At 42.0% G+C, this 24,714-nt stretch overlaps 9 protein-coding genes across 13 annotated transcripts in view; 6 read left to right on the top strand and 3 right to left on the bottom strand.

Annotated features, from left to right (window-relative positions):
- The first annotated feature begins 45 nt into the window (after positions 1 to 45).
- Positions 46 to 2,111, top strand: pll (serine/threonine-protein kinase pelle). Its single transcript, XM_017088259.4, has 3 exons — positions 46 to 571; positions 634 to 1,299; positions 1,372 to 2,111. Exons 1-3 carry the CDS (start codon positions 252 to 254, stop codon positions 1,892 to 1,894), a joined length of 1,509 nt encoding a protein of 502 aa, XP_016943748.3. The 5' UTR covers positions 46 to 251; the 3' UTR covers positions 1,895 to 2,111.
- An 18-nt stretch (positions 2,112 to 2,129) lies between these two features.
- Positions 2,130 to 5,099, top strand: TTLL6B (Tubulin tyrosine ligase-like 6B). 2 transcript variants are annotated; one of them, XM_036817696.3, is made up of 7 exons: positions 2,130 to 2,225; positions 2,362 to 2,852; positions 2,911 to 3,207; positions 3,261 to 3,414; positions 3,473 to 4,107; positions 4,221 to 4,770; positions 4,829 to 5,099. In XM_036817696.3, the coding sequence occupies exons 2-7, from the start codon at positions 2,428 to 2,430 to the stop codon at positions 4,937 to 4,939; spliced, it is 2,172 nt and encodes a 723-aa protein (XP_036673591.3). In that variant the 5' UTR covers positions 2,130 to 2,225; positions 2,362 to 2,427; the 3' UTR covers positions 4,940 to 5,099. The 2 variants fall into 2 exon arrangements, with proteins under 2 accessions (XP_036673591.3, XP_036673589.3); XM_036817694.3 differs by having other exon boundaries at positions 2,200 to 2,852.
- Positions 5,100 to 5,659: 560 nt separating this feature from the next.
- Positions 5,660 to 7,378, top strand: LOC108020155 (filamin-A). The gene is made up of 3 exons (XM_017088256.4): positions 5,660 to 5,934; positions 6,006 to 6,380; positions 6,696 to 7,378. The coding sequence occupies exons 1-3, from the start codon at positions 5,784 to 5,786 to the stop codon at positions 6,989 to 6,991; spliced, it is 822 nt and encodes a 273-aa protein (XP_016943745.4). The 5' UTR covers positions 5,660 to 5,783; the 3' UTR covers positions 6,992 to 7,378.
- Positions 7,379 to 8,819: 1,441 nt separating this feature from the next.
- On the top strand, positions 8,820 to 11,934 carry LOC108020170 (uncharacterized). 3 transcript variants are annotated; one of them, XM_017088273.4, is made up of 5 exons: positions 8,820 to 8,939; positions 10,256 to 10,377; positions 10,446 to 10,762; positions 10,895 to 11,017; positions 11,079 to 11,934. In XM_017088273.4, the coding sequence occupies exons 2-5, from the start codon at positions 10,372 to 10,374 to the stop codon at positions 11,557 to 11,559; spliced, it is 927 nt and encodes a 308-aa protein (XP_016943762.2). In that variant the 5' UTR covers positions 8,820 to 8,939; positions 10,256 to 10,371; the 3' UTR covers positions 11,560 to 11,934. The 3 variants fall into 3 exon arrangements, with proteins under 3 accessions (XP_016943762.2, XP_016943761.2, XP_036673507.2); XM_017088272.4 differs by having other exon boundaries at positions 8,891 to 9,102; XM_036817612.3 differs by lacking the exon at positions 8,820 to 8,939 and adding an exon at positions 9,446 to 9,626.
- Positions 11,909 to 13,240, bottom strand: LOC108020169 (E3 ubiquitin-protein ligase MARCHF5). Its single transcript, XM_017088270.4, has one exon. It carries the CDS (start codon positions 13,115 to 13,117, stop codon positions 12,155 to 12,157), a length of 963 nt encoding a protein of 320 aa, XP_016943759.4. The 5' UTR covers positions 13,118 to 13,240; the 3' UTR covers positions 11,909 to 12,154.
- Position 13,241: 1 nt separating this feature from the next.
- Positions 13,242 to 15,387, bottom strand: PolA2 (DNA polymerase alpha subunit B). Its single transcript, XM_017088251.4, has one exon. The coding sequence runs from the start codon at positions 15,296 to 15,298 to the stop codon at positions 13,466 to 13,468; it is 1,833 nt and encodes a 610-aa protein (XP_016943740.3). The 5' UTR covers positions 15,299 to 15,387; the 3' UTR covers positions 13,242 to 13,465.
- Positions 15,388 to 15,786: 399 nt separating this feature from the next.
- Positions 15,787 to 16,801, top strand: eIF4E6 (eukaryotic translation initiation factor 4E6). Its single transcript, XM_017088252.4, has one exon. The coding sequence runs from the start codon at positions 15,958 to 15,960 to the stop codon at positions 16,510 to 16,512; it is 555 nt and encodes a 184-aa protein (XP_016943741.3). The 5' UTR covers positions 15,787 to 15,957; the 3' UTR covers positions 16,513 to 16,801.
- LOC108020157 (uncharacterized) lies at positions 16,306 to 23,299 on the bottom strand. Of its 2 annotated transcripts, none has more exons than XM_036817692.3 (3): positions 23,063 to 23,299; positions 17,366 to 17,683; positions 16,306 to 17,313 (listed from the first exon to the last, which is right to left on the bottom strand). In XM_036817692.3, exons 1-3 carry the CDS (start codon positions 23,297 to 23,299, stop codon positions 17,152 to 17,154), a joined length of 717 nt encoding a protein of 238 aa, XP_036673587.3. In that variant the 3' UTR covers positions 16,306 to 17,151. The 2 variants fall into 2 exon arrangements, with proteins under 2 accessions (XP_036673587.3, XP_070851678.1); XM_070995577.1 differs by having other exon boundaries at positions 17,160 to 17,281.
- Positions 23,233 to 24,714, top strand: part of wat (waterproof) — a 29,586-nt gene continuing 28,104 nt past the window's right edge. Inside the window, exon 1 of the mRNA XM_036817607.3 lies at positions 23,233 to 23,625. The gene's annotated coding sequence lies outside the window, so the exon portion shown is untranslated. The remainder of the gene's footprint in view (positions 23,626 to 24,714) is intronic.

Here is a 24,714-nt window from a genome sequence, read left to right as displayed (position 1 = left end):
ATGCCAAATGGTCACCCTAAGTTTAACCGCCGTTAATCACCTGTTGCTTCGCTGTTAGCCGCTCTGTTAACAAGTCGTCTGCCTGTTTTGATCTCATCGAGTTGGGAATTTACCCCAAACCGATTTTCGTAACGCTGCAACAGGTTCCCATCCCGCGACTCTTCCCCTTTCCAGCAGATTCGATTGCATCCGGAGACGCAGACCGCATGAATCAGTCGCAACCAGTTGAACCGCCCACTGTCCAGTGAAAGATGAGTGGCAACGAGACCGCGGAAGCCGAGGCATCGGCTCAAAACCAGGTGAATGGCAACAGGACCAGATCGCGTTCCCACTTGGATAACACAATGGTCATCCGTCTGCTGCCGCTGCCCGTGCGTGCCCAGCTATGTGCCCACCTGGACGCCCTGGATGTGTGGCAACAGTTGGCCACCGCCGTTAAACTTTATCCGGAGCAAGTGGAGCAGATCAGCGGCCAGAAGCAGAGGGGTCGCTCAGCCTCTAATGAGTTCCTCAACATTTGGGGCGGCCAGTACAATCACACGGTTCAAACTTTATTTGCTTTGTTCAAAAAGTGAGTCAATTAGAGATAAGACCTCAAGTGATCCCAGGAGTGACTCCTCCATTACGTTTTAGATTAAAGCTGCACAACGCCATGCGATTGATCAAGGACTACGTCAGCGAAGATCTGCACAAGTACATTCCCAGAAGCGTACCCACCATCAGTGAGCTGAGGGCTGCACCCGATTCCAGTGCCAAGGTGGACAATGGACCACCGTTTCCCTCCTCCTCGGGCGTCAGCAACTCGAACAACAATCAAACGAGGACCACGACGGAGGAGATTCCCAGCCTAGAGTCCCTGGGCAACATCCACATCAGCACGGTCCAAAGGGCAGCCGAATCCCTGCTGAATATCGACTACAATGAGCTTGAGAAGGCCACGAATGGGTGGCATAACGATAATCGTCTGGGACAGGGCGGCTTTGGAGATGTCTTTCGCGGGGAGTGGAAGCAACTGGAGGTGGCCATCAAGGTGATGAACTACCGCAACTATCCCAACATCGACAAGAACCAGGTGGAGCTCCAGCAGAGCTACAACGAATTGAAGTATCTCAACACCATTCGACACGACAACATTCTGGCCCTCTACGGGTACAGCATCAATGGGGTAAATCCCTGCCTCGTCTACCAGCTGATGAAGGGCGGTTCCCTGGAGAATCGCCTGAGGGCGCACAAGGCCCAGAATCCACTTCCAGCTCTCACCTGGCAGCAGCGATTCAACATCAGCCACGGAATAGCCAGGTGGGTGTTACTTAATGAGATGTGGAAAATAATCTATGATTGATACTTAAACTTTAATTCGTATCCCCACAGAGGAATTTACTTCCTGCACACGGCGAGAAGCACTCCCCTTATCCATGGAGACATCAAGCCGGCCAACATCCTGCTGGATCAATGCCTCCAGCCCAAGATCGGTGATTTTGGGTTGGTCCGCGAGGGTCCCAAGTCCGTAGACGCTGTGATGCTGGTAAAGAAGGTGTTCGGCACCAGGATCTACCTGCCACCTGAGTTTCGCAACTCCAAGCAGCTCAGCACAGGCGTGGACGTCTACAGTTTTGGCATTGTGCTGCTGGAAGTTTTTACAGGCCGCCAGGTGACGGACAGACTGCCCAAAAATGATCTGCAGCAGGACTTGCTCGAGTACGTGAAGCAGCATTGGGAGCAGAACAAGATGGAGGTGCTGGACAAGCATCTTGCCACACCAATGGGCGAGGAGCTGGACATGTGCCTGTGTGCCATCGCGGCGGGGCTGAACTGCACTGCATTGGATCCGCTAAATCGACCTTCGATGGATAAAGTCCTTAACCGTTTTAAGCCATTCCGCAATGATGTTTAATAACTTATAAAAACTTTAGTGCCTTGTTATAAACGAACTTAAAAAGCCCGAAGCACCATTTCACCCATGCTCACAATTTTTCCCACATATGTAAATGAATTTTGTGATCTATCGCAATATTAATATTATATTACAAAATTAAGAAAACCCCTTAAAGACTTATTGTTAAAAAAATGTAAGTGTTGATACGATTTTTTATTAAAACTTTGTATACTTAGTTTTTATTGTCATGTTGATCAGAAAAATCATTTTGTTTTTGTGAAAAATCCCACAAAATTGTACTTTGGAAATACGGTGATTTTAAACTCAAAACTGCGACGTGCTCAGTAGAGTTACGTATTTATTTTAGCGTCATTTCGGTTCTAACTATTTTCAATTTCGCAACACAATCAAGGCAAAATAATAACGTTTTTATTCGTGAATAATTCCGGCCTTCTAATAGACACGAACCCATTTTATAACCATAGGTTTTAGCCAGTGATAAATTTCCCATTTCTAATCGAGAACGACTAGCGGCCAAAGCGATACGAACAATGAATTTGAAAAATTCCAAGTTTTACAAGAGGATTCAGGAGCTGCGCCACTTTTCCAAGGATAAAATCCGGAAGGATCGCGAGCAGAGGAGTCGTGTCGTTCGCCACTTGGACATGGCACTTAGTGAGCAGCCGTGTTCGGATAGGGAATGGTTCAGTCCAGGGCAATCGCCTTCCCAACAGCCCGCATCCCCGCGGCGACGGGGGAAGAAAACCCGGGGCCTGAAGAAGAAGGCTTCCGCCGGCAAGGAAACGGATGAGATCTCTCCATATTACGGACAATCTTCAGGTCAAAATAGTCCCGTGCCTGGAGCAGAGGCGAAGCTACAGGGCTTTATCCAGCTGAACAACACAACCTATCGGGTTGAATGCCCCACTCGGTTGGTTAATCCACCCAAGAACCTCGACGAGGAACGTGCAGCCAGGTGATCTCTCTTAGGTATATTATTATAAACTTTATAAACTTATTGCCCTTAATTCCAGCGAAACCAAGAGCACCATTTGCGTATCCAACTCGCGCTATGCCATGATCGGCAAGATTTCCAAGACACTGGGTTACAAGTTGGTCAAGGAGTCCAAGCTGTGGAACATCCTCTGGTCGGACTCCTTTCCCGGCGTAGAGCTGTTTAAGAACATGAAGCGTTTCCAGCAGATCAACCACTTTCCAGGCATGATTGAGATCTGTCGCAAGGATCTGCTGTCGCGAAATCTGAACAGGATGCTGAAGCTCTACCCGCAGGACTATAAGATCTTCCCCAAGACCTGGATGCTGCCGGCGGAGTAAGATTTGAAAGTCATATTGAAGTGATAAAATTTGATATAACTCATTTTAGTTATGGAGATGCCATGAACTATGCCTTAAATCACAAACGCACCTTCATCCTGAAACCAGATTCAGGGGCCCAAGGGCGTGGCATCTGGCTGACCAACGATCTGAAGACGATTGGGCCTCATGAGCGACTCATCTGTCAGACGTACATACACAGGGTATTAAGGAGTACTTCTTCAATCTCATCTTTAAGCTAATACTAATCTCCATTTAAAGCCCCTCCTCATCGATGGCTATAAATTCGACCTGCGGGTATACACATTGATTACCTCCGTGGATCCTCTGCGCATCTTTGTCTATAACGAGGGATTAGCTCGGTTTGCCACCAACAAGTACGTGGAACCCACGCCTGGAAACGCCAATGATCTCTACATGCACCTGACCAACTATTCCGTGAATAAACGCAATTCCCACTACGAACTTTGTGATAATGATGATTGTGGAAGCAAGAGGAAACTGAGCGCCATCAACAACTGGATGAGGCGGCACAACTATGATGTGGAGGAGTTCTGGAGCAATGTGGATGATGTGATAATCAAGACGGTGCTGAGTGCTTGGCCAGTGCTGAAGCACAATTACCATGCCTGTTTTCCGGGACACGACAAGATCCAGGCCTGCTTCGAGATACTCGGATTTGATATCCTGGTGGACTGGAAACTGAAGCCCTATATACTTGAGGTGAACCACTCGCCCAGCTTTCATACCAACGAACAGGTGGACCGGGAGGTGAAGCGACCTCTCATCCGGGATACCCTGAACTTGGTCAGCACCGTGCTGGCGGACAAGAGACAGATCCTCAGGGAGGACCGCAAGAGGGTCAAGCAGCGACTGCTCAAAATCAGGGGAGAGCCGTAAGTGCTAGTTTTTTTTAAGTTAAAGATTAGAACGTAACGTCGTACAAGTAAAGGGCGTATCTAATATTATAAGACATATCGGTATTCATTCCCATTTCTCTTTATTCCAGGCCAGTTCCGCGTCCTCGAGTTGCTGGTGGCGGCACCTCCAAGGCCAAATTAGATATCAAGATGGCCAATGCAGAACCCAACCTCAATCCCATAGCTATTGAAGCAGATGTTGAGGATCAAGGGCCATTGGCCCAGCAAATCGCCTGGGAGGAGAGTCATTTGGGAAATTTTAGGAAGATAATGCCTCCACCGGATCTGACAAAGTTGGACTACTATACCCGTTTCTATGCTCAATCCAATCAGGTGTCCATATTCGCGGAGACAGCAGCCAGCAAAAAGCGGGAGGATCTCGCCCGGAAGATGCGTATCCAGATCGAGGAGAAGAAGGCCAAGCAGCAGCAGATGCTGAATGGAAAGTTCAAGCGGGATGCCCGTAAGCGACATGCTGTGATGCTTCCAAGGGCAGTGCGTGAGAAGAACCGGATGAATCTCTTCCGGCTGAGGGAGAATTGGGCTCCGGGATTTATTTCGGATGCAGAAGAGCGACTGCGTCACACATGGCTGCACATGCGCTCGGAGGCCATAAGAACTCTCAAGATTACTGAGAATGTAGGAGTTATTAGAATTCTATAGTTTGTAATTCGTGCTAACAGATATTTCTCCACAGATCTATAGCAATCTTTACGAAACCGGTCACTTGACCAACACGGATATGGTCGTCTATCCCCATTTCTACCACAATCTCCAGCATGGTTTCGACATCAGGCAAAATCCTTAAGTGGATGCAGTTTCCCCGAAATCCCATTAAACTTAGTTCTTCCTGTTTAGATCTCCACAGAGTATACATTTCTTTAATGTATTCTAAAATTTGTTATTATTTAAATTTAAATTGCTGCTCGTCACTAAAAAAATACAACAATTTCGAACTTTTAAAACAATGAATGCCTTTCGTAACTCAAACAACCGACTCGTTGATTTATTCGCTCGTTGACCTAATTTGCGTTTTATTGGAGTAATTCTGATTCCCTTGATAATTTTGTACCAGAGGAATAATTAAATTGGGCCACATATATGTAGGTATACTAAAAGCTCTAAAAATGTTGAATCCTTTACTTTTTAGTAGCAAATTTTATTGGTTTTTTAAACAAAGTTCTCACATTTCATGAGCTCTTTGAGTATTCTTTTTAAGTGTTTTTATATCTTCAATAAATGGTGTTAATTCAGCAATTCAAATTAAAATGTCTTCGATTTATAACAAAGTAAATTCCGAATTCCGGGCAGCGTACTCTCTTGTTTAGATTGGTATCGCGTCTGGCTGGTCCGGCACCCGACTTATAGCATACGTACATATATGTAGCTTGTATATTTGGCAGCCTGCCCGGCAAACAAATATCATAAACATTTGCCCCATCGAATGGGGAGAGTACTGAGATCCGAGATCGAGAATCGGGCATTTCGAGAGAATTTCGCTGCGATTGAGAATTTTTTCGAATGGAGCCGATGGAGAGCACTGAGTTCAGTCGGTCGAAGGAGCACGCCCCGGGCAGTCGCTAATTAAATTTGGAAAAAATATTTAGAAAACCGTAAAGGAGATTAGGAAAGAATTCCAAAACATCTGCGGTATGTTCAAAGTGTCACAGGAGATGCGTCTGAATACGCAGGCCGCCTCCTCCACCTCCTCTTCCAGCCAAAGTGGGAGTGGGAGTGGCCTGGAGGGCAACAGTCCGGAGGAGGGCGGTATTTTTGGGCGCTACCAGCGGACGCCCGATGCGGGTGAGTACCGTCGATGAGGAAGTAAACATCGAACCGGCTATTTATAAACGACTTATCCCCCGACTTTTTAGATGCCTATCCCTCGGAACCGCCACGCGTTTATGTGGCGCCCGAGCTGACCAATGCCGGCAAGGTGCAGCTGCTCCACTTCCCCAGCGGGGCGGTGAGGGTCAACAGCTCGATGGGATTCATCATCAAGCGCAACGGGGTCAAGGGTAACTTCGAGGTGCGTGTCGAGGGTCCTAGTGGCCAACCCATCCAGCCTGTCCACCAGCAACAGTTGGACCCAGAGCGCTTCCAGATCGATTGCCAATTGGCTGCCGGAGCGGGACTCTACAAGGTCCACATCAAGTGCAATTCCGTAACCCTCCCTAGGTCACCTTTTATTATCGTGGCCATAGCAGGGACTCCGGAATCCATTGAAGGAAAACCGTCAAATAATTTAGGTATGGTTTTTGTAAATATAATTCAGTTCTGGAGAAATCCGAAGTCTGATAAATTGTAAGATTTCTGGTACATTGGTACAAGATGGACTCATTTTATGGATTTATATAAGAATTTTGCAAAAAAAAAATCATAATTCTGAATAACATTTTTTTAAAGGTTTAAAACATAAAACCTACTATATCAATATGTATCAATAGGAATCTATTATAACAGCTGACTGACATTTTTAAGATCATAAAATTGAAAATGTATATTATAAGAAGACTTTAAAATCCACCCAACTAATCTTTTCTTTAATATCTTTATTCGATTAGTGCCCATCTTGGATTCGGATGTCAGTAAAGTGCATAGTCGTGGACTAGGACTTACCCATGTCAGTTTGGTGGAGCGCAACGAGTTCACAGTGGACTGCAGCCAAGCGGGGAGCAACATGCTCCTGGTGGGAGTCCTGGGACAACGAGGTCCTTGCGAGGAGGTGGTGGTCAAACACTTGGGACGCAGCATTCACAGGGTTACCTACAGGGTGTGCGATCCTGGAGATTATATTCTGGTGGTAAAGTGGGGAGAGCAACACATACCGGGGTCCCCGTTTAAACTAAGTGCTGAGTAGGATAAGAAATAAATGTGTCTGTATAAATCAGCTGACCTTGATTGGGTGCCACAGCCACCCTCCTTCTCGGAACCGAACGCCTCACCTTGGGGCCATGTGCACTTTAATGATGATTACTGAAGCATTATGGGTACCACGAGCGGGGTCTTTGTTGCTTTTCCCGGCACTAATGACGTTCGCATTTGGGAGCTGATGCTGTCTTCGCCTAACAACCTAATGATGATGACCGGCAAATGTAGGTAAACTGTATGTCAGAACAAATAGTAATGTCTACAGCTGCGCTTAAGGCAATAGTAACAAAGTTTCCATAAATTCAAACCAAAATATTCAAGTGCATTTATCTAATTTCTAATAATAAACTTTTATAAATTATTGTAGTTACTAAATTATTTAATTATTTAGCAAGTCAGTTATAAAAAACGGTATTTATAACATCTAAAAAAATAAATAATAGAAAAATATTTGTATTAAATTTTGAAACCAAATTTAAATTTTGTGTTTTTCTGGTAGTTGTTATAAAGCTGTCTTCCTCTGTATAAAAGAAGGATGAGATGGTAGGTATTTTGGAGCCGCATAAATGTCAAATTCTTGATGATGATGATGACAAATTAATTTTCTATTTCTAAACGACAAGTGCTGAGTAATGTTTAAGCCAAAAAGGAACAAATTTATTTACATTTGGTTAAAATTTCAAAACTCACTTAGGGTGTCAATGGAAAATAGGAATTCAAAACATTATTACAGTCAGAACATCATGAATTTTTGGTTCACTCTAAAACGCAAACTAAAATAAAATAAATAAATCATTCTAATCAAAAGTTGTAGGAATACATATTTCAAAATTAAATGACTACACACCAACAAAAAAAAAGTATGCTATAAATATTTTTAGCCAAATCCCCAAATGCTATAAAAATAAACGTTCAAATATCTGGTGACCTTGTTATTGGATTTTCGCTTCCCCCAATTTCTTTTTCTTCCGCCTTGCCACGCCCCCTCTCCGCCCCCCGGTTCCAACGAGACGATGTGCAATTTAATGATGATTACCTTACCCCGAACCAAAGCCAAGCCACTGATGACTGTGTGGCAGCCACATTATCATTTTTTGTTATTTAGCCCGCTAATGACGTTCGCATTTGGGAGCCGCTATCGTTGTTGTTGTTGCTCCATCGCACAACCTAATGATGATGATGATGACCGGCAAATACGTGTTGGCGTTACTGTGTGCGTGTATCTGTGTGTGCATTATGTTCCAACAAAAGCGTTTGTGTGGAAGGGAGTTGGAGCCGAAAATGATGATGATGAGCGATGAAACGCGTTTTCTTTGTGGCGCCCTAACGAGTATAGAGATTGGCGGGCAAGAAAATGGCAGATGACTCGGGGTTCTATTCTCCCCAAAAAACCTGAAAATAAAAATTTCCCATTTCGCGCCCTTTGAAGCTCCAACGTATTTTCACCGCCACCATCTGGCAACTCCACACCATCAGTGCTGACAATCTGTCCTTTTTCTGGACAGATCTATATTTTTTAAACGGCTTTAGCTGGAAACATTCTTAAATATACTCTGTAGGTAAGTCTAAACCCTTGTTTAAAACAGTTTATATCCTCAAGTTTCGCCATTTCGATTCACTGTTTCTTTAATGATCCATATACAAACACTTTAATTCGATGTCTTATTAAATTATTTAAATGGTCAAATGCTGATAAAGCATTACAGAAAAACACGAGAAAATTGATATTTATTTTATGTTAATTAATCCATTTTATTTAAATGAGGAAACACAGTTTGAAAATACAAATTTATTTCCTTATTTTCTCTGACCTGTCAGCACTGCCAGCCATGACACACTAGCTGCACTGCTCACACCTTGTTGCTCTCCGGAGAACATCATTATAGAGTCGAATGGCGAGAGCTGCGCAGCGTAGGAGCTACAAAACTACGTTTTTCGTGTGTTTCCCTCTTGAAGATAATTAAAATTTAATTATTTGTCTTATTATTAAGTTTTGTGCCGCCGCTGTTCGACGTTTGTTGTTGTTCTTTGCGGTGCATGGAGAACAAGAGCATAACAATAGAACGCAATCAACGCAAGAAAATCGGATGTGGATGTGACGTGAGTGTGTGTGTGTGTGTATCTCAGAAAGGGAAAAAGTATGTGCGTTTGTGTATTCGAGAAAAGTAACATCTCCCCCCGCAAATTACATAGGCTCCCCCGCCCCCTCTTCCGACCCCATCAAGCAAGTGACGTCGCAGTCGACGTCGGCGGAGCATCTTCATCCGTATCTGAACATCTCTACTCCCTTGTATACTTGAATTACCGCTTCACTTCGATTCCAGCCGTCGCCGCATCCACTTCGCAGTCCATCTTCTTCTTGCGGAATGCAATTTGCAACTTGTTTCGCTCGCACAATTAATATTTGTTTACCGTTCGGTTCGCATTACATTTGCACATGTGTGTGCGATTTGCGGGAGAGGCTGAGCTCTTTCAGTGTGTGTGTGTGCCGGCTTAATGATAATTGAAAGCCAGAATAAAAGATACAGCCGAGTGTAGCGATTGTGAGATACCCTCTAGTGTTAGAAAATGTGTTGCATACCCAAGGGATTACGACTGGGTTTTGTTGAAATAAACCTTATATGGTAACTATCCTGAAAGTGGGCAGAATACAACAGATATAAGTCCTTAAAGGACATATCGTAATTAACTTCCAAGTGGTCTTATCTTGAAAAATAATATAGAGATAATAAATTATCAATTCCAATCTTGAATAATACAAATAACATATAATTTTGAAGGTCAGAATTATTTTCCATTTTTTTCTTGCTTGCTTTTGAACAAAATATTTATTTAAATAATTTATAATACAATCTACAAATCTCCTTTGTTTGTTGACTACTTTTCCACAAGCACAGTATACCCTTTAACTCCACGACTACCCAGTGAAATCTACAATTATAATGGCATCGGTATAAAAGGGGCCATTCATGTCATAATCCCCGTTTGGGGGCGGCTTAGGTTGAGTATTAGGTGTCTTGAACCTCTGACAGCTTTAAAATATTAATTACAGTTTCATTGGTATTAAATTGTCATCAAACATGGTTCATATAAACCATATGTTATGTTGTTTATTTACAGCTAAGGAACTTAAATAACTTTCAAAGTTATTCGGAACGATTTTTTTCTAGCTACCATTCGCAAAGATTCGCAAAACAGGCTACTTAATTGTACTAAATTTATTAAAATTATTTTATTTAAATTATTGTTTCAGGAGTGGATCCGTGTACAAAATGCCTGTCTACTAGAGAAACCGCTTCATGTCCTGCTTCAGCTGGCAGACGAAGTTTGTCGGGCAATCCCAGTTGTCGGCAGTAAGACCCATGTGAAATGCCTGTAAGTTCTCTGTGCAATTAGCCAACTTATCAAGACATTATGACCCATTTATCCCACCACCCCAACAGTATGAAAAATTCAACAAAAAGCGCCGACAATGGGAGGATAGTGGTGTTCTAGAGCTGATCAAACTATGGAAAGTCTGCGCCTATGAGCTGCGCACCATCAAACGCAATGGCCATCTCTATGTGGCAATGGCCAAGCAGCTAACCTCGCTGGGCGTCCCTGTAACCGCACTAGAGGTTCACTTCAAAGTCAACAATCTCACGCAGCGCTACCGACAGGAGCAAAAGACCTTCGAGACCACGGGCATAATAAGCACCTGGAAGTTCTACAGTCAAGTGGATGATGTATTCAAGAGTCTGGCCGCGCACACCGGTTACAAGTGGGTTTCAGACTATATAAGATATAATATGGGTTACAAGAGAAACTATATTAGTAATTTCTCTTAATCACCATCAAAACAATTGGTACTTTAACTTGAACCAAAGTAACTATTATCTCAATCAATCCGCAGAGAAAAACGCATGACGAGTGCATCCAATACTAGCAGTTTACCATCTACATCCGAGTCACCAGTTTGGAAAAATCCAATGTCTCAGCAAGAGTTTAATAGCAACAACACGGAGGGGTTCTATAAGTGAGCGCTAATCGAACAAAACTAATTCTAATCATCTCTTAATAATAATTGCAATTTGCAGGACCGAGTACGGAATGCACCGTCACTTTATGGACCACTCCCAGCCGCCTCCCAATGCAGGCAGCGTGGACAATTTCATGGCCTCTTCGGCGGCCGTGGCGGCAGTGGCTGCCGCTGCCTCGGCTCGCCTGGCGGACAACAACATGGATCAGCAAATGAATGCGGCAGCCGGAGGAAGCGGAGCAAGTGGAGGCGGTGGGGGCAACACCAACGGGGGCGTGGCCAACTACCAGAAGATCAAAAAGTCGCACGAGGACTACGACAAGTTCGTGGACATTGTGAAGAACATCGTGGACACCCACAAGAGCACTCCGGATAAGGTGGACACGTTCGGCGACTTCATCAAGTCGTACATGAAGCGCTGGCCGGAGCGGCTGCAGGACGAGGCCATTAACCACATCACCAACTACGTGATCGTCAAGAATATGGAGCACAGCATGGTCAGCAGCCACAACCCCGAGGGTGTCAACAACCGACAATAACAATACAAGCAGGAGCCCAACAACTGAACGAGTTGTTGGACGAGGCAGCTCCAGGAACCAGGCACTGAAGGCGAACGAAGCGAGACGGCAGGCGAGGATTACTTAAGGTGGCACGCAGTTACTTAAACGCATCTGAGTTGCAGCCAAGTTCATTGGACACATACACACGGCATACAGTATTTTTTGTATAGTTAAAATATACATTGGAGTTTTAGTTCTCGGCGATCGCTCCCTCGATACAGAGTTGACTTCAGTATTTGGGGGGCCCCGATCAATCGTACATAGAGATCCTAGCGAGTACATTACATTTAGACACCATTTCCTACTGTTAGCTGTAAACTATTATACATAAATTAATAAATGCTTTAACGATTATTTATGAATGGCGCAGAGGATACATTAGTTTTTGGTGAAAAGATAGTAATCAGTCAATTTTAAATTGTTGTATCTAGTGTAAATTTAAGAGCCAGGAATAGTTATACTTTTGATCGTTGGTAATTATATACCTTACAATTGATTTAGCTTAATTACTTGTGTAATCTTTTCTAGAACTTGATATTGTCGAGGGTTGGAGGGAGGTAAAAACCGATCTTCCTTAACCCTCTTGTTGCTCCTGTCCTGCTGCGTTCTCTGTGTAATTTAGAACGTGACGCTTGGTGCAGCGTACATATTGCTCATGCTTCAGATACATTTTTAAGATGCCTTTAACTATAACAAAAGTAAGACATCCAAGCAGAGTACGTTTGACCGCGTTGTCCACAGAACGAAAGATAAGATTTCCAACAAGGTATGATATGGTGGGCAGAAGGACGGCTCCGCAGAATACGCGTTCTTTTGAAATGGGTTCCGGCAGAGGTAGAAAAATTGAATGATTCTGGTACTCAAATTCCCGACTGTGCTTCATAAAGGGAAGTTTTCGCACCACCGATGCACAGTTTCGAAACAAGCGCAACAGGGCATCCTCCCAAGGAATCAAGCGGAAAAGTATCAGTCCAAGTGGGATTAATGGAAGTGCGACCAGGATTATGATAATTGAAGGATCGCCCGACTGAAATATAGATATGCCGCGGTCCCGGCCAGCAATCTGCAAAAATGTCAACGCTCCGTATGTAATGGCGATCCAATAGACAGAGACAGCCATGAAGATCGCCGCCAGGCAAGGACTCAGGAAGCAGGAGATGAAATGGTCGATCATTTCCAACAAAGCTGGGAACTTCTTCAAATTCGGGTACACTACGTACTTCGTCTGGCACTGTGGACAGGAAACGTCTTGTTCTCCGGTCCCCTCGTGCTTCTTCTCGTCGATCCAGTGGAGAAGACAACTCTGATGCACCCACTTGGTGGTTCCTGGACATGAACACGGATTTACCCAAGGCAGACGTTCTTCCTCATCCGTGACCAAGCAGATCCAACAACAGCGATTCGGCTCCACTGGATCCCCTTCCATTAACAGCGTTGTGGAGTTTGGTTTCTCTGTCGGAGATTTGTCGGTAGGGGGAGTTGGTTGTTCTCCAATTGCAGGCTGCGGCACCTTCATTTTGTCAGCCCTTTCCGACATCAAAACTTAACGAAATTACAGCGAAAATATAATATTAGTAGATCAACTTGTAAATATGCTTGCCTTCCGGTAGAAAAATCAAAAAGATCTACAAATGAAATCTGATATATATCGGCAGGGTATCTACACAGTTTAGTCGTAAAAATGTATTTGTGTTTAGGAGTAGCGGGCATAAAAATGTAACAATATTAAAAATAAAATTAATTATTGTTTGTAATAATTTAAATTGTACTTGTTATTACCCTTCTTAACTATACTAAAAACATAATGATAGCCCTAACCCTAGAAACCCTTAATCAGGTCTGGTAAGTGGACACTTGGCTGTTGATCTATTTTGGTATGTATAATTTAGATACGTTTCACTTGGCATGCCACACTGTTGAACATGTTAGCCGCCTTACCGGGAGCAGAGGGTGCCACTAGGAACCGGGCGAAAGTGCCGCCCTTCTTGTCCGACAGGCGACCAGGATTGATCACCAGGCAATCGTTGACCAGGCGGATGAAGTGCCGCTGATCGCCGGGCAGGATGAGTACATTTGGCAGTTGCTTGAGCTGGGCGTACTTGAGTGCCAGCTGCGAATCGTAGGCCATGTCCTCGTCCGCCGGCGGATACAGGGGATAAAAGGAGCCCTGGTGGAATAAGTGGTTGATGGCCCTGTGCATCCGCTCGCCAGCATTTGCAGCGAACTCGTGGCTAAGCAAATGATCCACCACGTCGGTGGAGGTGACGCCCAGGGTGATACCATCTAGATCAACCAACGAGGGATCGGGCAGCATGTGTAGATTGGGATACGTTCTGCGGAGAGTTGGCGGCGGTGTGGGATAAACAGAGTGCGACATGGCGTCCTTCTGACTGCTGACCACCAGCACTGCAGTGTGGCTCTCAACCGCTTCCATTATTCCACCGATCATCTTCTCGAAAAAGGAATCAAAGGTCTCGGCCAATTCGCAGACCATCTTGTGATCGCCATCGAGGAAGGGACCCGTGAGCACCAGCACATCGGGCCTGTGCTCCTTTATGTACTTAAGCAGGTCGTGCAGCGGTTCGTAAAACAGATCCGTGCTGTCTGTGAAGGGTCCGGCGGCCACCACAAACTGGAGCTCTCGGTCGACCTTAAGAGGAGTGACTGGAGTCAGTTTGCGCTCCGTGTGAATCTCCTCCACCACGAAAGTCTTGCCCTTGGGTATGAAGCCCTTGGCGAGCACAACTTGACCGGGGAAGATGCTGGCCGACTTGATCCTGGAGAAGTTGAGCGTCAGGGATGTGTCCTTAACCTCATCTGTGTCGTCATCGATGACAATCAAAAAGGCGGAGTGGGCATCCAGTGGGCCATCGTCCTCCGAGTGAATCATTCCCACAGCGTGGAGACCACCTGCCGCCTGTAGAGCTTGCTTGTCCTGCGGATACCAACTGCACTCGGCGGCGGCTGCTTCTCCCATCTTCTTTTCCACCAGCGCCCGTCCAGTATCCTCGACGCGGTCGTGCAGGTCGTCACATCGGTCGCCTAGCAGGTCGTTCATGTAGCCCAGATTGGCAATTGTCAGCGGAGCGTTCTTGTGAAGCAATTTTTGGGTCACAGGCACCGTGTGCTCGATTTGCGTCTGCCAGCTGGTGCCAGCCAGGAGTTTCGGGTGCCCAAAGGAGTCTACGACGTCGCCTGGCTTGCCAGCCACCGATGTGGTTGGTGTTCCCGCCGCTGGATTCTTTTTGGCGGATTGGGGCGTGTAGCTGGCCGGACTAAAGAGCACGCCACCCTTGAGGTTGGAGTTCCGCACCGAATCCTTTTTGGCCTTGGGTGTGTGCAGGGCGGAGGAGGTGTCCATCGTTGATTCCCCGACATAGTCGTCAATCATGGGATCGTCCTCCATCACTCCATAGCTGGCCAAAGAGCTTGTGTCCTGCATGGATGAGGGAGCATAGGGCTTGGACTTTACCGCGGATGCCTTGGAGCCCATCTTGTCCTTGCGCAGCTGTAGCACCTTGCGCTCGAAGTCGCCCAGATTCTCCAGCGCAGGATCCTCGCCGTGGAGGTGCGACAGACTGAAGGCCATCCACTGCTCCACGAACTCGGTGGCGTCGTGGATGTTGTACGAAATGGCCAACTCCACGCACCTTTCCAGCACAGAGTCCGCCGGCTCCACGCCCATCTCGTCGAACTGCTGCTTTAATTCCACGTCCATTCGTTGTCTTTACTTTTTAAGCGTGCAGTTTTTGTAAATAAAAACTAGCAACTTATTTTTGGCGGCAAAAGTGGTTAAGCGTTGCCAGGTGGTTTGGCTAAAAAAAAACTAACGCGTTTTCAAAAATGGGTTATCGAAATAGCAGAGACACCCTTTTCACAAAGCGAATGCACACACCCGATATAGCGGGAATATCCCTAATATTAAGTCTTTTTCTGACCAAATAACGGTCTAAATTGGATTCAAAGGGGTGAAATCAAACAAACAAATTGTTTCTTAAAAACATATATATAAAACAAGTATTTTAAGTGAAAAGTTACAATTTATAAAGTTATTTATGAATAAGTTTCAATAATTTTCGTTTTTTGGCTTTTTGTTTTTAATTATTTGTCACCTAAAAAAACAATATCTTAAAATTTGAAATAGATCGAATTCAAATGTGCCTTTAAGCGAAACAAGAGAATTGAGAATATTTTACTGATCTTGCTTCGGCCACACTTCGCTTGCCCACATTCAGAATGTAAACAATTAGTAACTAAATTCTAAATAAAGCGCGATAATTCTTTACGTGATAGAAGTGAACGTTGCAGTACTGACGTCATCTCGTTATCAAACGCAGAACAACAGATTTTTAGAAACAAAACCTTAATAAAAAGACCATGTCGGAAACGAAGAAAGGGGACTCCCCGAAAAAACACAAACTTCAGAATGAATGGACGCTTTGGCTTGTGGAGTACGATCCCTTAACCACGTGGGAGGATATGTTAAGGAAGATCGACACCTTCGGCACCGTCGAGGACTTTTGGAACCTTTATTTCCGCATCGACCCGCCCTCGAAGCTCAAAAAGGGCTGTGATTATATGCTTTTTAAGAAGAATATACCGCCCATGTGGGAGGACCCGGCGAATAGGCAAGGCGGTCGCTGGGCGGTCTTCATTCAAAAGGGTCATAAAACGGATCTGGACATCATTTGGCTTGATGTTCTCCTGTGCTTAATTGGCGAGGTCTGCGAAAACTACGATCACATCTGTGGAGCTCTCGTTAGGATTCGCAAGAAGATCGATAAGATCTCCATCTGGACGAAGGACGACAAAGATGCGGAGGCCATCCAAGAGATTGGTCGCAAACTACGAGAAGTCGTGCGCTTCAAAAGCAGCCATATCCTGCAGTACCAGGCGCACATGAAAGAGGAGCATATTTTAAAGATTAATTGAATCTATTCCCTGTTATATCTGTTATATTTATATCTCAAAACGACACATATAGACTACTAATTTTAAAAACGTATATTATCTATCTTATGTATAAAAGAAAATTTATATATGTAAAGACGATCGTAGTATAGCTAGTCGTTGATCATTATTAGTTACAATTTATATTGTGAAATTCATAACTTACTCTCAATCTTAAGCTCTCTAACAATTTTGATACCTTAATATTTTCGAATGCAATTAACAACACAACTAAAACCCAAATAAACTTTAGTTATTGCAAAACCCTCAACGTTTTAAATGCCCATTCATGTTGTCCAATTTTTGTAGATGCCACCTACAAGGCTGTTTTTCTGTTTTGCAATACGGAATGTGAATTTAAAACAGGCTTAATTGGTAATTATTTTTGTATTGTTTGTTTTAAATTACGATTGCGATATTTCACTGGCTGCGGAAATTCTCTTGGTGGTCTCAGAAACAAAGATTTAATAATCGCATTTGTATGCCTGAGATGAAATCAATTTTTCGTGCAAATGGCTGATGGAATCGAACAATATATATTAGACCGTCCCGATTTGCTGAAATACCTGAGTTTTATTCTTTCAGGTGAAATTTTTTAATGTTCAAAATTTTATCAAATTTTTAACTATTTCTTAGATCCTCCACGAAGGTAAAGTACACATTCGTGGCAGCTTGTGGCTTCTTGTTAATCACCCAGTCAATCATCAGCAGATATTCCCCAGTGGGTATGGCTGTGGGTAGCTTCTCGGATCTTAGATAAAAGTTTTTAACTTGTTGCAGACCCTAACACGGAATTTATTTAATATTTTCTTTGACTTAATTATTTTGGACTTACCACATAGGGACAGGAGTGATTGATGGTCGAGTACTCTTTAAAAAGGTCCCAAACGAGGCGAATTAGGGCATTATTTCTCCGCCTTATAAACTGGCAGCCATCGAAATTGACACTGTAGAGCCACGGCTTATATCCGTTGGCCTTTTTCATCAATTGGGCCTTGACTGTAACATCGTGAACCGGCTGAAGCAAATGGGCATCGACATTAAGGCAGACTTTATTCCGGCTCACGGCTCTCAGTCGACAAACCCCGAATTCGATCCAGGATTTGTTGTAGGACTCGCAAACTGCATTGGTCATTTTGAAAACAACAGCATTCTAAATAGGTATGATATATTAATACAAAAATTAAGTTTTTAGATAAAGTTGTTACGCTTTGATAGGGCTGAAATAACAGAACTAGCAACCAAAAACCCAGCACTTCCTTCATGTCTTGGATGCTAATAGAAAAGTGGGGAATATTTAGAAAAATCTCTCCGTTTTTGGCAACGTCAGTAAATTAGTTACCCGTGCAAATAATTATAACATAATTATTTCTACGTTTAGAGATTAGCGGGTAATCAATCAATTTCTGCCTCGTTAATTGACTACCTTATAGCTTTGGCACTTTACAATGTTTGTTTGCCATTTCGAATTTAAATGCGCTTTAAATTTGACTTTGAAAAATGCTTAAAAAAACCCATCATTTTATAAACTATTCATAAAGCAAGTCCCACACAATAAAATGACAGCCTTGACTGAGTATCTGTAACTGACCTCTGGGTCATTCAATGTGTAATTATTTTTTAAAGAGCCTCTTCGATTTGGTCACAGTTCGTTAACTTGACTTTACTGCCGGACAGTTGAAGCCTCCGCACTTGAACTACCGCTTCCTCATTTACTCTTAAAATATATTATATGGATATTTGGTTTCTAAGCTAATTGCCTGCGTGATTCGTTCTCACTTTTTTGCCAATTGATGAAAGTCAAACATTATTAGATTTGGTAAACAATCAACTGACACTCAACTTTGCAGTCAAAGTCGGAAGTCAAGTAAACCTCAAGTTTCGGGTCTGCCATAGGAAAATTCTAAATTCCACTCTCTCTATTCGCACATCAAATATTTTGTTCACTATTTTTCAGTCGTTCTTGGGGTATATTCTATGTTCCTCTATGTTATTTATACCATATAAATAAAAAATATAGAAAATTGATAGCCCTGATATTTGTCCATAAAATGTATATTTATAAAACAATTATTATTTAGAGCTATTTGTTTTGTTATATTAAAACAATAAGTTAATTTATATTAATAGTTCCTTTACTAATAATTGTATTATTTTGTCGTTGATCTTTTTTAAGTTTTAGTAGCCTTATAAAATGTTCATGGAATAGTATAATACCTAAATTAATATTTAAAATTCAATTGCCGAGTGGTAAATCATTGTCTGTAATGTGACTGATTTCCATTTCAAATTAAATTATATTTAAACGGCAAGGAGTGCACCGTATCTAATTTTCATTTCAAATGACAATTGTTATTTTTAACGAAAGGAATGAATGACCAACGGGTATCTGGTAGTCGGAAAACTCGACTTCGTCTATTGTTTACAACTGGTACCTGTTTTCATTAATGGCCTGACTGCCGACTCGTAGTTTCAGTCAACACCTGTCAACGGGCCCAAATGCCGTGTCCGTGTCGACGTCAGCCACTTGGCCGGCACCCCAAAATGCCCCCAATCCCCGATCCCACGAATCCAAACCACTTGAGATGCATTTGCTTATTCCCGGGTAGAATTAATAGATTTTTCATACTTTTTGCACTCGCTGCGAGGCACACGAAACCCAATCAATAAAGCACTCGAATGCATTTAGCTGAATCGCTTTGGCGACTGCCTTCGGCTCCCTGAACCCCTGAACTCCACTCCCCGCATCCCAGATATCCCCCATAAAACCCCCCGAATGAAGATGTTGCCCCATGCAATTCGGCGAGTTGTTGTTTGCACGATTTGTTGCCGTGGCCGAGCGTCTTTGAACCCGCTCTGAATTTCAATGGATTCCGTTCATCCGTGTCCATGTGTGTCTTCCAGCAGCCAATGTGTTGGTAATTTTGCGTTCTACCGTGACTGATATTTTTATACCCTCAATGGGGTGTTTTATTTTTGCATAGAATTGCGAATTCGTACGATAAAGCATTGTCAACGCAATAAACCATATTAGCTCTGCGGGAATTCCCATTTTTAGTTTTCCCAAGAAATATCTTCTAAAATTAACTCTTTCACGACAACATTGAGATACAATCGTTTGTTTACTTTACAATTAGAAAGTAAGTAAGTAACATGCACTCAGTTCAGTACTGAGAAAAGAATCAATATTTATCATAACATCATTTCTAAATTTAGTTCTTTAGATACCTTCCTTATATTTGTTAATGGTAAAACAAGAAGGGAAAATATTTGTACTTATTACTATATTATTTAATGCAACATTATATTAAGTATATAATATTCCTATATCATTTTTTATAAACTAGTTAGGGAGTGTATTTGATACTTCGGCCATCATATCTGATATTTTCATGCTATAAGAACATATTGGAGGCGGCGGCGTACGCTGCGTTGCGTTGAGTCATAAAATAAATCAAGGAGCCCGACACCAAGAGTCAATAGTAAATCACCACAGAAACGGCAAATTACCAGACACTATGCCCTCTCATCATGGAGACTCCTCGAATAATTATGCGGTGACGCGACGATTTTCCATACTCCGTATTCCGAATTAGCCCTGGCAATTACCTTTCGGATTTGCAGCTCCCAGACTTTGACTTTGATTTCGATTTCAGTTTCTTTTAGCTGCTGTTGTCTATTTCTATTTTTTCCGATTTGGTTTGCTCGGCGCTATTTGCTTGTTGATTTGCCAGAATATAGCATGGCAAAAACCCGAATGACTTGGCAATTTGCTTAGGCTATTATCGCGATGATGGAGCTGGCCAGTTTTGGGGGTGCAACCATTTAGATGGATTCGAGATTTCGATCCGGATTCTTAAGCGGCGGTGGGCTAAAAGAGCCAAGGTCAAGTTTCGGTCTTATTTTTTTTTACTGCTCCATTTTATACGGTTCTCAAAATCCGGTTGCGTTTATTGCAGTTCGCTTTTCACTGTGACTGTTTGGCCAGGCCACATGATTATGGCTATACGATTACGGTTTGGCAATGCAAGTTGCTTGACGACCCATAAATTTCGCGTGTGAACATAAAGAGCACAAAAGAACCCACTAATTTATAGCAAGCATAATCATTGTATCAGAAGCTTAAAAGAATTCAAATTAAACTCGGAAATAGTCATCTACTGTTGAAATATACTAGTGAATAATTGAAATTTTTAAAATGCATTTAAAACATATTAATAAAGTTTTGACCACAATGATCTTAGACATTTCCTGTTAAATGGGATGGGAACTTGTTGAACTAGTACTACTTTTAGCTAAATAGGATAGGATAAAAGCGAGCTAATTTATAGGAAGAATAATTATAATAAGCTTGATCGCCAAAAAAATGAATTCAAATTGAACTCGAATATAGTTGCTAGCCATAGAAATATACCAGGAAATAATTGGAATTAAAGAAATATTTAAATGAGCAGACACTTTTGTATATATATTTTTGAAATTATGATCATATACATTTCCTATTAATTGAGATAACTTGTCAGACTAGTACGACTTTTAGTTAAATGGGATCTAAAGTCTGAAACTAGGTGTGAAAGATAGTTTTCACACTTCTTGTCGGTAATATTATTTTAAAGTATTATTATCTCAAGTAAACTTTTTGACCCCTGCTCAGAAACTTAATACGTTTCCACACTCAGCTATTTGTGTAAATGAAACCCTATTTGTTCATTGCAAACTATCCGCCTACAAGCTAAACTTTTTTATATAATAAAAGTAAGCGATAAATTTAAAAATCTCCATAAGTAATGGAATTATACCACGAAAATAAAGGCATTATACGATCTGCAAGCCATTGTGCTGCCGAAATAAAGTAATTAAACATCAAGCGAATCATGTCATTGTCAAGTGTTTGAACAGAACTGAACAAGATCGGATCATACCGGCAAAGTGTGCACTTGAGTGGCTTTTGATTTTGATGAGGGCACCATTAATATGCAATGACTGGTTCGCAAATATTGCTTTATTATTATTTTCTTATTTTGCATTTGTCATTAATGGGCCTTTTGTTGCGATTCGCTACAGCATTTTTGCGAGAGATATTCAAGTTTATAGACTCGGCGTCTGGCTTTGTTTTTGGATATGTTTTTAATTTTGGTGTGAGAAGATACTGCGTCAAGATACAGATGGGATCGGCGACAAAACATGCTGGGAATTACGTGATTGATGGCGGACCTGCGATTACCACAGAACAGCTAAAAAGTACTGAACTCGGGTATAGAATGCTCTCGCGAATATATTATAAATGCCGGGATATATGCGAAATCAGTGAAATCTTGTCGCGTCTAAAAAGGAAAATCACACAGCAAATGCAAAATTTATGAGCGAACTACGTCGAACGACGTCTCCGGGCGAACGGAACAGGAATATCAAGTGGGCTGGGATTTCGATTGGGATTGGAATTGGGATTGGGATTGGGATTGAACGGATGTGCATTGCTGTGGCGAATGAGTCAGCCAGAGGTCCGTGTGGGTTCAGCCCTGTCAGCCGGATCAAACTATAAAGATGGGGTCCAGGTTAGCGAAGTGTCTCTAATTAGCTTGCTAGGTTCCCGAGATCTCAGTAAATAATTACTTTATTTTCCATTCACATCTTAGGGTCAGTGAAATAATCGCATGCCTTCATCACTTAATTAGCAAAGGAATTTACTACGAGAAATGTTTAAACTTAATTGCAATCAAATTTGACTATGCCATATAAGGAGAGAGTCCTAAAAGTTCAAAAATAAACCTATTAAATAATTTTAGTACTTAATTTATTATTCAAATTTTATATTTACAAATATTTATAATATATTTCTTACAATAGCTACAAAAAGGGTAAATATCTTGTCAGTCACACTAATGTTATAAAGACCCTGCGTATGAGTGATATCTTATAATCGGCTTAGAACTATTAAAATGTTTTCGTCTATTTAGGTATAGCTCGTAAAAAGCACCTAAATCGTTAATTAAAAAAATTTAAGTAACCGATTAAGATGTTACAACTTAAAATATTTTATTACGCATGTTCATTAAACTTGTTGTCGAAAACACTGCGTATGAGTTATATTTATAATTCATCTCAAAAATATTGAAATTTATTAACCATGGTCCGTATATTTTTATATGGCCTACAAAGTATTATAAAAAAATCTTGGGTAATCAAGGTAATTTAATTCTGTTTTGGAGTTTCATCCAAACTTTTAATAACAATGTTTTGAAAGTTTAAACTTTTGAAGTCATAAAGTTTTCAATTTATTAGACTGTATGGTGATCTATAACGATATATTATATTGGACGGGCTATTTCAACCCATCAGCGATCAGCTTTTAAGTAGAGCCGATGTAGACCTCTTTACGAGTCTCCATAAAATTGGATCATAACGTTAGCACTGTCTAAAACCGATGCTCAGGTGCGGTTAGTTACACACTTCGATCGCCAGTCCAAACTGCGCCACTCAATTTGACTGTTTTTTTAAATTATTTTTGGAGCTGCCGCTGAGCTCGGCTTACCGCCCACAAAACGCTGCAGTCGCCGCCGCCGTCGCAGTCGCAGTCGGCGCTGAGCCGCCGAACCGCCGAACCACTGAGCCACTGAGCCGCTGAGCCGCCGACGTCAGGTGTTGTGGTTTTTGCAAGCCGCATTCGAGCTGAGTCTGTTTTCGTCTGCCTGGCAGCGCGGTTCTGGAACGCGTAACGCTCGTCTTGTTTTCGTCTCGAAAGATCCCATTTTCCAACTCGGGACTCCATTCGGTTTTCGTATCGATTCCGTTCGGATCGTGGCGAGCTCCCCAGTTTTTTAACCAACCTGTTGCAACCATTTTGGAATCGCTGTTTTCGATACCACTTGTGCAACACTGCGTGCCGCTTTCAAAAGCGCTTCAAATATATATTTCGAAAGTGACCACTTAAAAATACAAAAACCCAGAAAAAATCGAGATATATCCCTGTGCCAAAAAAAAGAGGAAGATTCGTGTGGCAGATTATCGAGCCCCGTAATTAGCCAACAATTTGTCGAAATCCACAATCTGTGGGCGTGGGATCTCTATACATACATTTGTGGAGCCAGCAAATTGGTGAGTCTTGAATTACATTGGGCTTATAGACAATGTGCTCTGGTAATCGTATGACAAATGCCATTACGTAGTGGCTTTCTAAAAAATACCCAAAAACGAGTTGGATTCGCTCCGCAGGTCCCCACATCCACGTTCCAGGAGGGGCCGACAAAGAGCTCCATAGCCAACACACAGGCATTCACGAAAAAAATATGTGTGAAATTTCATTGAATTTCCCAAATTTTATACACAAACAAAAACACCAGCCAGCAATTGGGAAATAATTCATTGTTTTGCCATTGCAATGAGAGTTACGGCTGCCAAAGAATCGATAATCACCAGTTGGATTATTATATTACCCTCGTGGTCTTTGTGAAATTCAAACGGGTTTGCATATATAGGATGGCCAAACCCAAAAAAAATAATTGATTAGATTGGGAAAAACATTTGTTACTGGATCAAGACTTGTTCGATCAATATTTAAATTGCCATTTAGCAGGTCACTAATTTAACTGAAATAATAACATCAATGACATTTACAATTCCATGAGTTACTGTGCTAATAATTCAAATGGCAGTGAAAGTAAAATCTCATTAAAAATTTAGCTTGTTTGTTCACTAAGATATAGTGTTCATATAAAATTTATATTTATTGCTTACCATTTTGCGTCTTTCGTTTTTTTATTTACTTAATTGTGAATAATGCACGCTGTTTAAATGTATATATTAAATAGAACATATTCAAATGGCTTAGATTAAATATTTAGAAGGTTTTAAAGAGCTTTCAGTAAATTGCCCAGGAGCTTTTAAACTCAATTTTATTGTCAAAACTTAGATTGGTTTAATATGCACGCAATGAAAAAGCGATGAATTAAATATGTTGAAAATGTAAGCTAACTTCGGCTTAAGTGGCGTATGAATTTTAATAAATAATTTTAAATCCTGATCTAAAATGCAGATAATACAATGCAATTTCTGCAAAAATTCCAGAAATTTAAAAGGCTGAAATTGAAATTCTTAAAGGATTAAAGAGCTTTTGTGAAAAAATACTTCGTTTGGCCAAATTTAAATGAAAGTGCTAAAGAATTTAAAAATAAATCGATTTGTATT

This window comes from Drosophila suzukii, chromosome 3, assembly GCF_043229965.1.
Source record: "Drosophila suzukii chromosome 3, CBGP_Dsuzu_IsoJpt1.0, whole genome shotgun sequence".
In the NCBI taxonomy this organism is placed as follows: domain Eukaryota; kingdom Metazoa; phylum Arthropoda; class Insecta; order Diptera; family Drosophilidae; genus Drosophila; species Drosophila suzukii.
This window is presented reverse-complemented; position numbering and strand designations above follow the sequence as displayed.

What these genes read in the sequence shown, in the direction of transcription:
- TTLL6B (XM_036817696.3), top strand. Translation starts at nt 2,428, where the DNA reads ATGAATTTGAAAAATTCCAAGTTTTACAAGAGGATTCAGGAGCTGCGC. An exon ending in GACGAGGAACGTGCAGCCAG is followed by an intron (nt 2,853 to 2,910) that starts GTGATCTCTCTT and finishes CCTTAATTCCAG; the next exon opens with CGAAACCAAGAGCACCATTT. An exon ending in GTCAGACGTACATACACAGG is followed by an intron (nt 3,415 to 3,472) that starts GTATTAAGGAGT and finishes CTCCATTTAAAG; the next exon opens with CCCCTCCTCATCGATGGCTA.
- LOC108020169 (XM_017088270.4), bottom strand. Translation starts at nt 13,117, where the DNA reads ATGTCGGAAAGGGCTGACAAAATGAAGGTGCCGCAGCCTGCAATTGGA.
- LOC108020155 (XM_017088256.4), top strand. Translation starts at nt 5,784, where the DNA reads ATGTTCAAAGTGTCACAGGAGATGCGTCTGAATACGCAGGCCGCCTCC. An exon ending in CCAGCGGACGCCCGATGCGG is followed by an intron (nt 5,935 to 6,005) that starts GTGAGTACCGTC and finishes CCGACTTTTTAG; the next exon opens with ATGCCTATCCCTCGGAACCG. An exon ending in AAAACCGTCAAATAATTTAG is followed by an intron (nt 6,381 to 6,695) that starts GTATGGTTTTTG and finishes TTATTCGATTAG; the next exon opens with TGCCCATCTTGGATTCGGAT.
- eIF4E6 (XM_017088252.4), top strand. Translation starts at nt 15,958, where the DNA reads ATGTCGGAAACGAAGAAAGGGGACTCCCCGAAAAAACACAAACTTCAG.
- PolA2 (XM_017088251.4), bottom strand. Translation starts at nt 15,298, where the DNA reads ATGGACGTGGAATTAAAGCAGCAGTTCGACGAGATGGGCGTGGAGCCG.
- pll (XM_017088259.4), top strand. Translation starts at nt 252, where the DNA reads ATGAGTGGCAACGAGACCGCGGAAGCCGAGGCATCGGCTCAAAACCAG. An exon ending in TTATTTGCTTTGTTCAAAAA is followed by an intron (nt 572 to 633) that starts GTGAGTCAATTA and finishes ATTACGTTTTAG; the next exon opens with ATTAAAGCTGCACAACGCCA. An exon ending in ATCAGCCACGGAATAGCCAG is followed by an intron (nt 1,300 to 1,371) that starts GTGGGTGTTACT and finishes GTATCCCCACAG; the next exon opens with AGGAATTTACTTCCTGCACA.
- LOC108020170 (XM_017088273.4), top strand. An exon ending in GCCGCGCACACCGGTTACAA is followed by an intron (nt 10,763 to 10,894) that starts GTGGGTTTCAGA and finishes ATCAATCCGCAG; the next exon opens with AGAAAAACGCATGACGAGTG. An exon ending in AACACGGAGGGGTTCTATAA is followed by an intron (nt 11,018 to 11,078) that starts GTGAGCGCTAAT and finishes TGCAATTTGCAG; the next exon opens with GACCGAGTACGGAATGCACC.
- LOC108020157 (XM_036817692.3), bottom strand. Translation starts at nt 23,299, where the DNA reads ATGGAGTCCCGAGTTGGAAAATGGGATCTTTCGAGACGAAAACAAGAC. An exon ending in ACTGCAGCGTTTTGTGGGCG is followed by an intron (nt 17,684 to 23,062) that starts GTAAGCCGAGCT and finishes ATACCTATTTAG; the next exon opens with AATGCTGTTGTTTTCAAAAT. An exon ending in ATCACTCCTGTCCCTATGTG is followed by an intron (nt 17,314 to 17,365) that starts GTAAGTCCAAAA and finishes ATTCCGTGTTAG; the next exon opens with GGTCTGCAACAAGTTAAAAA.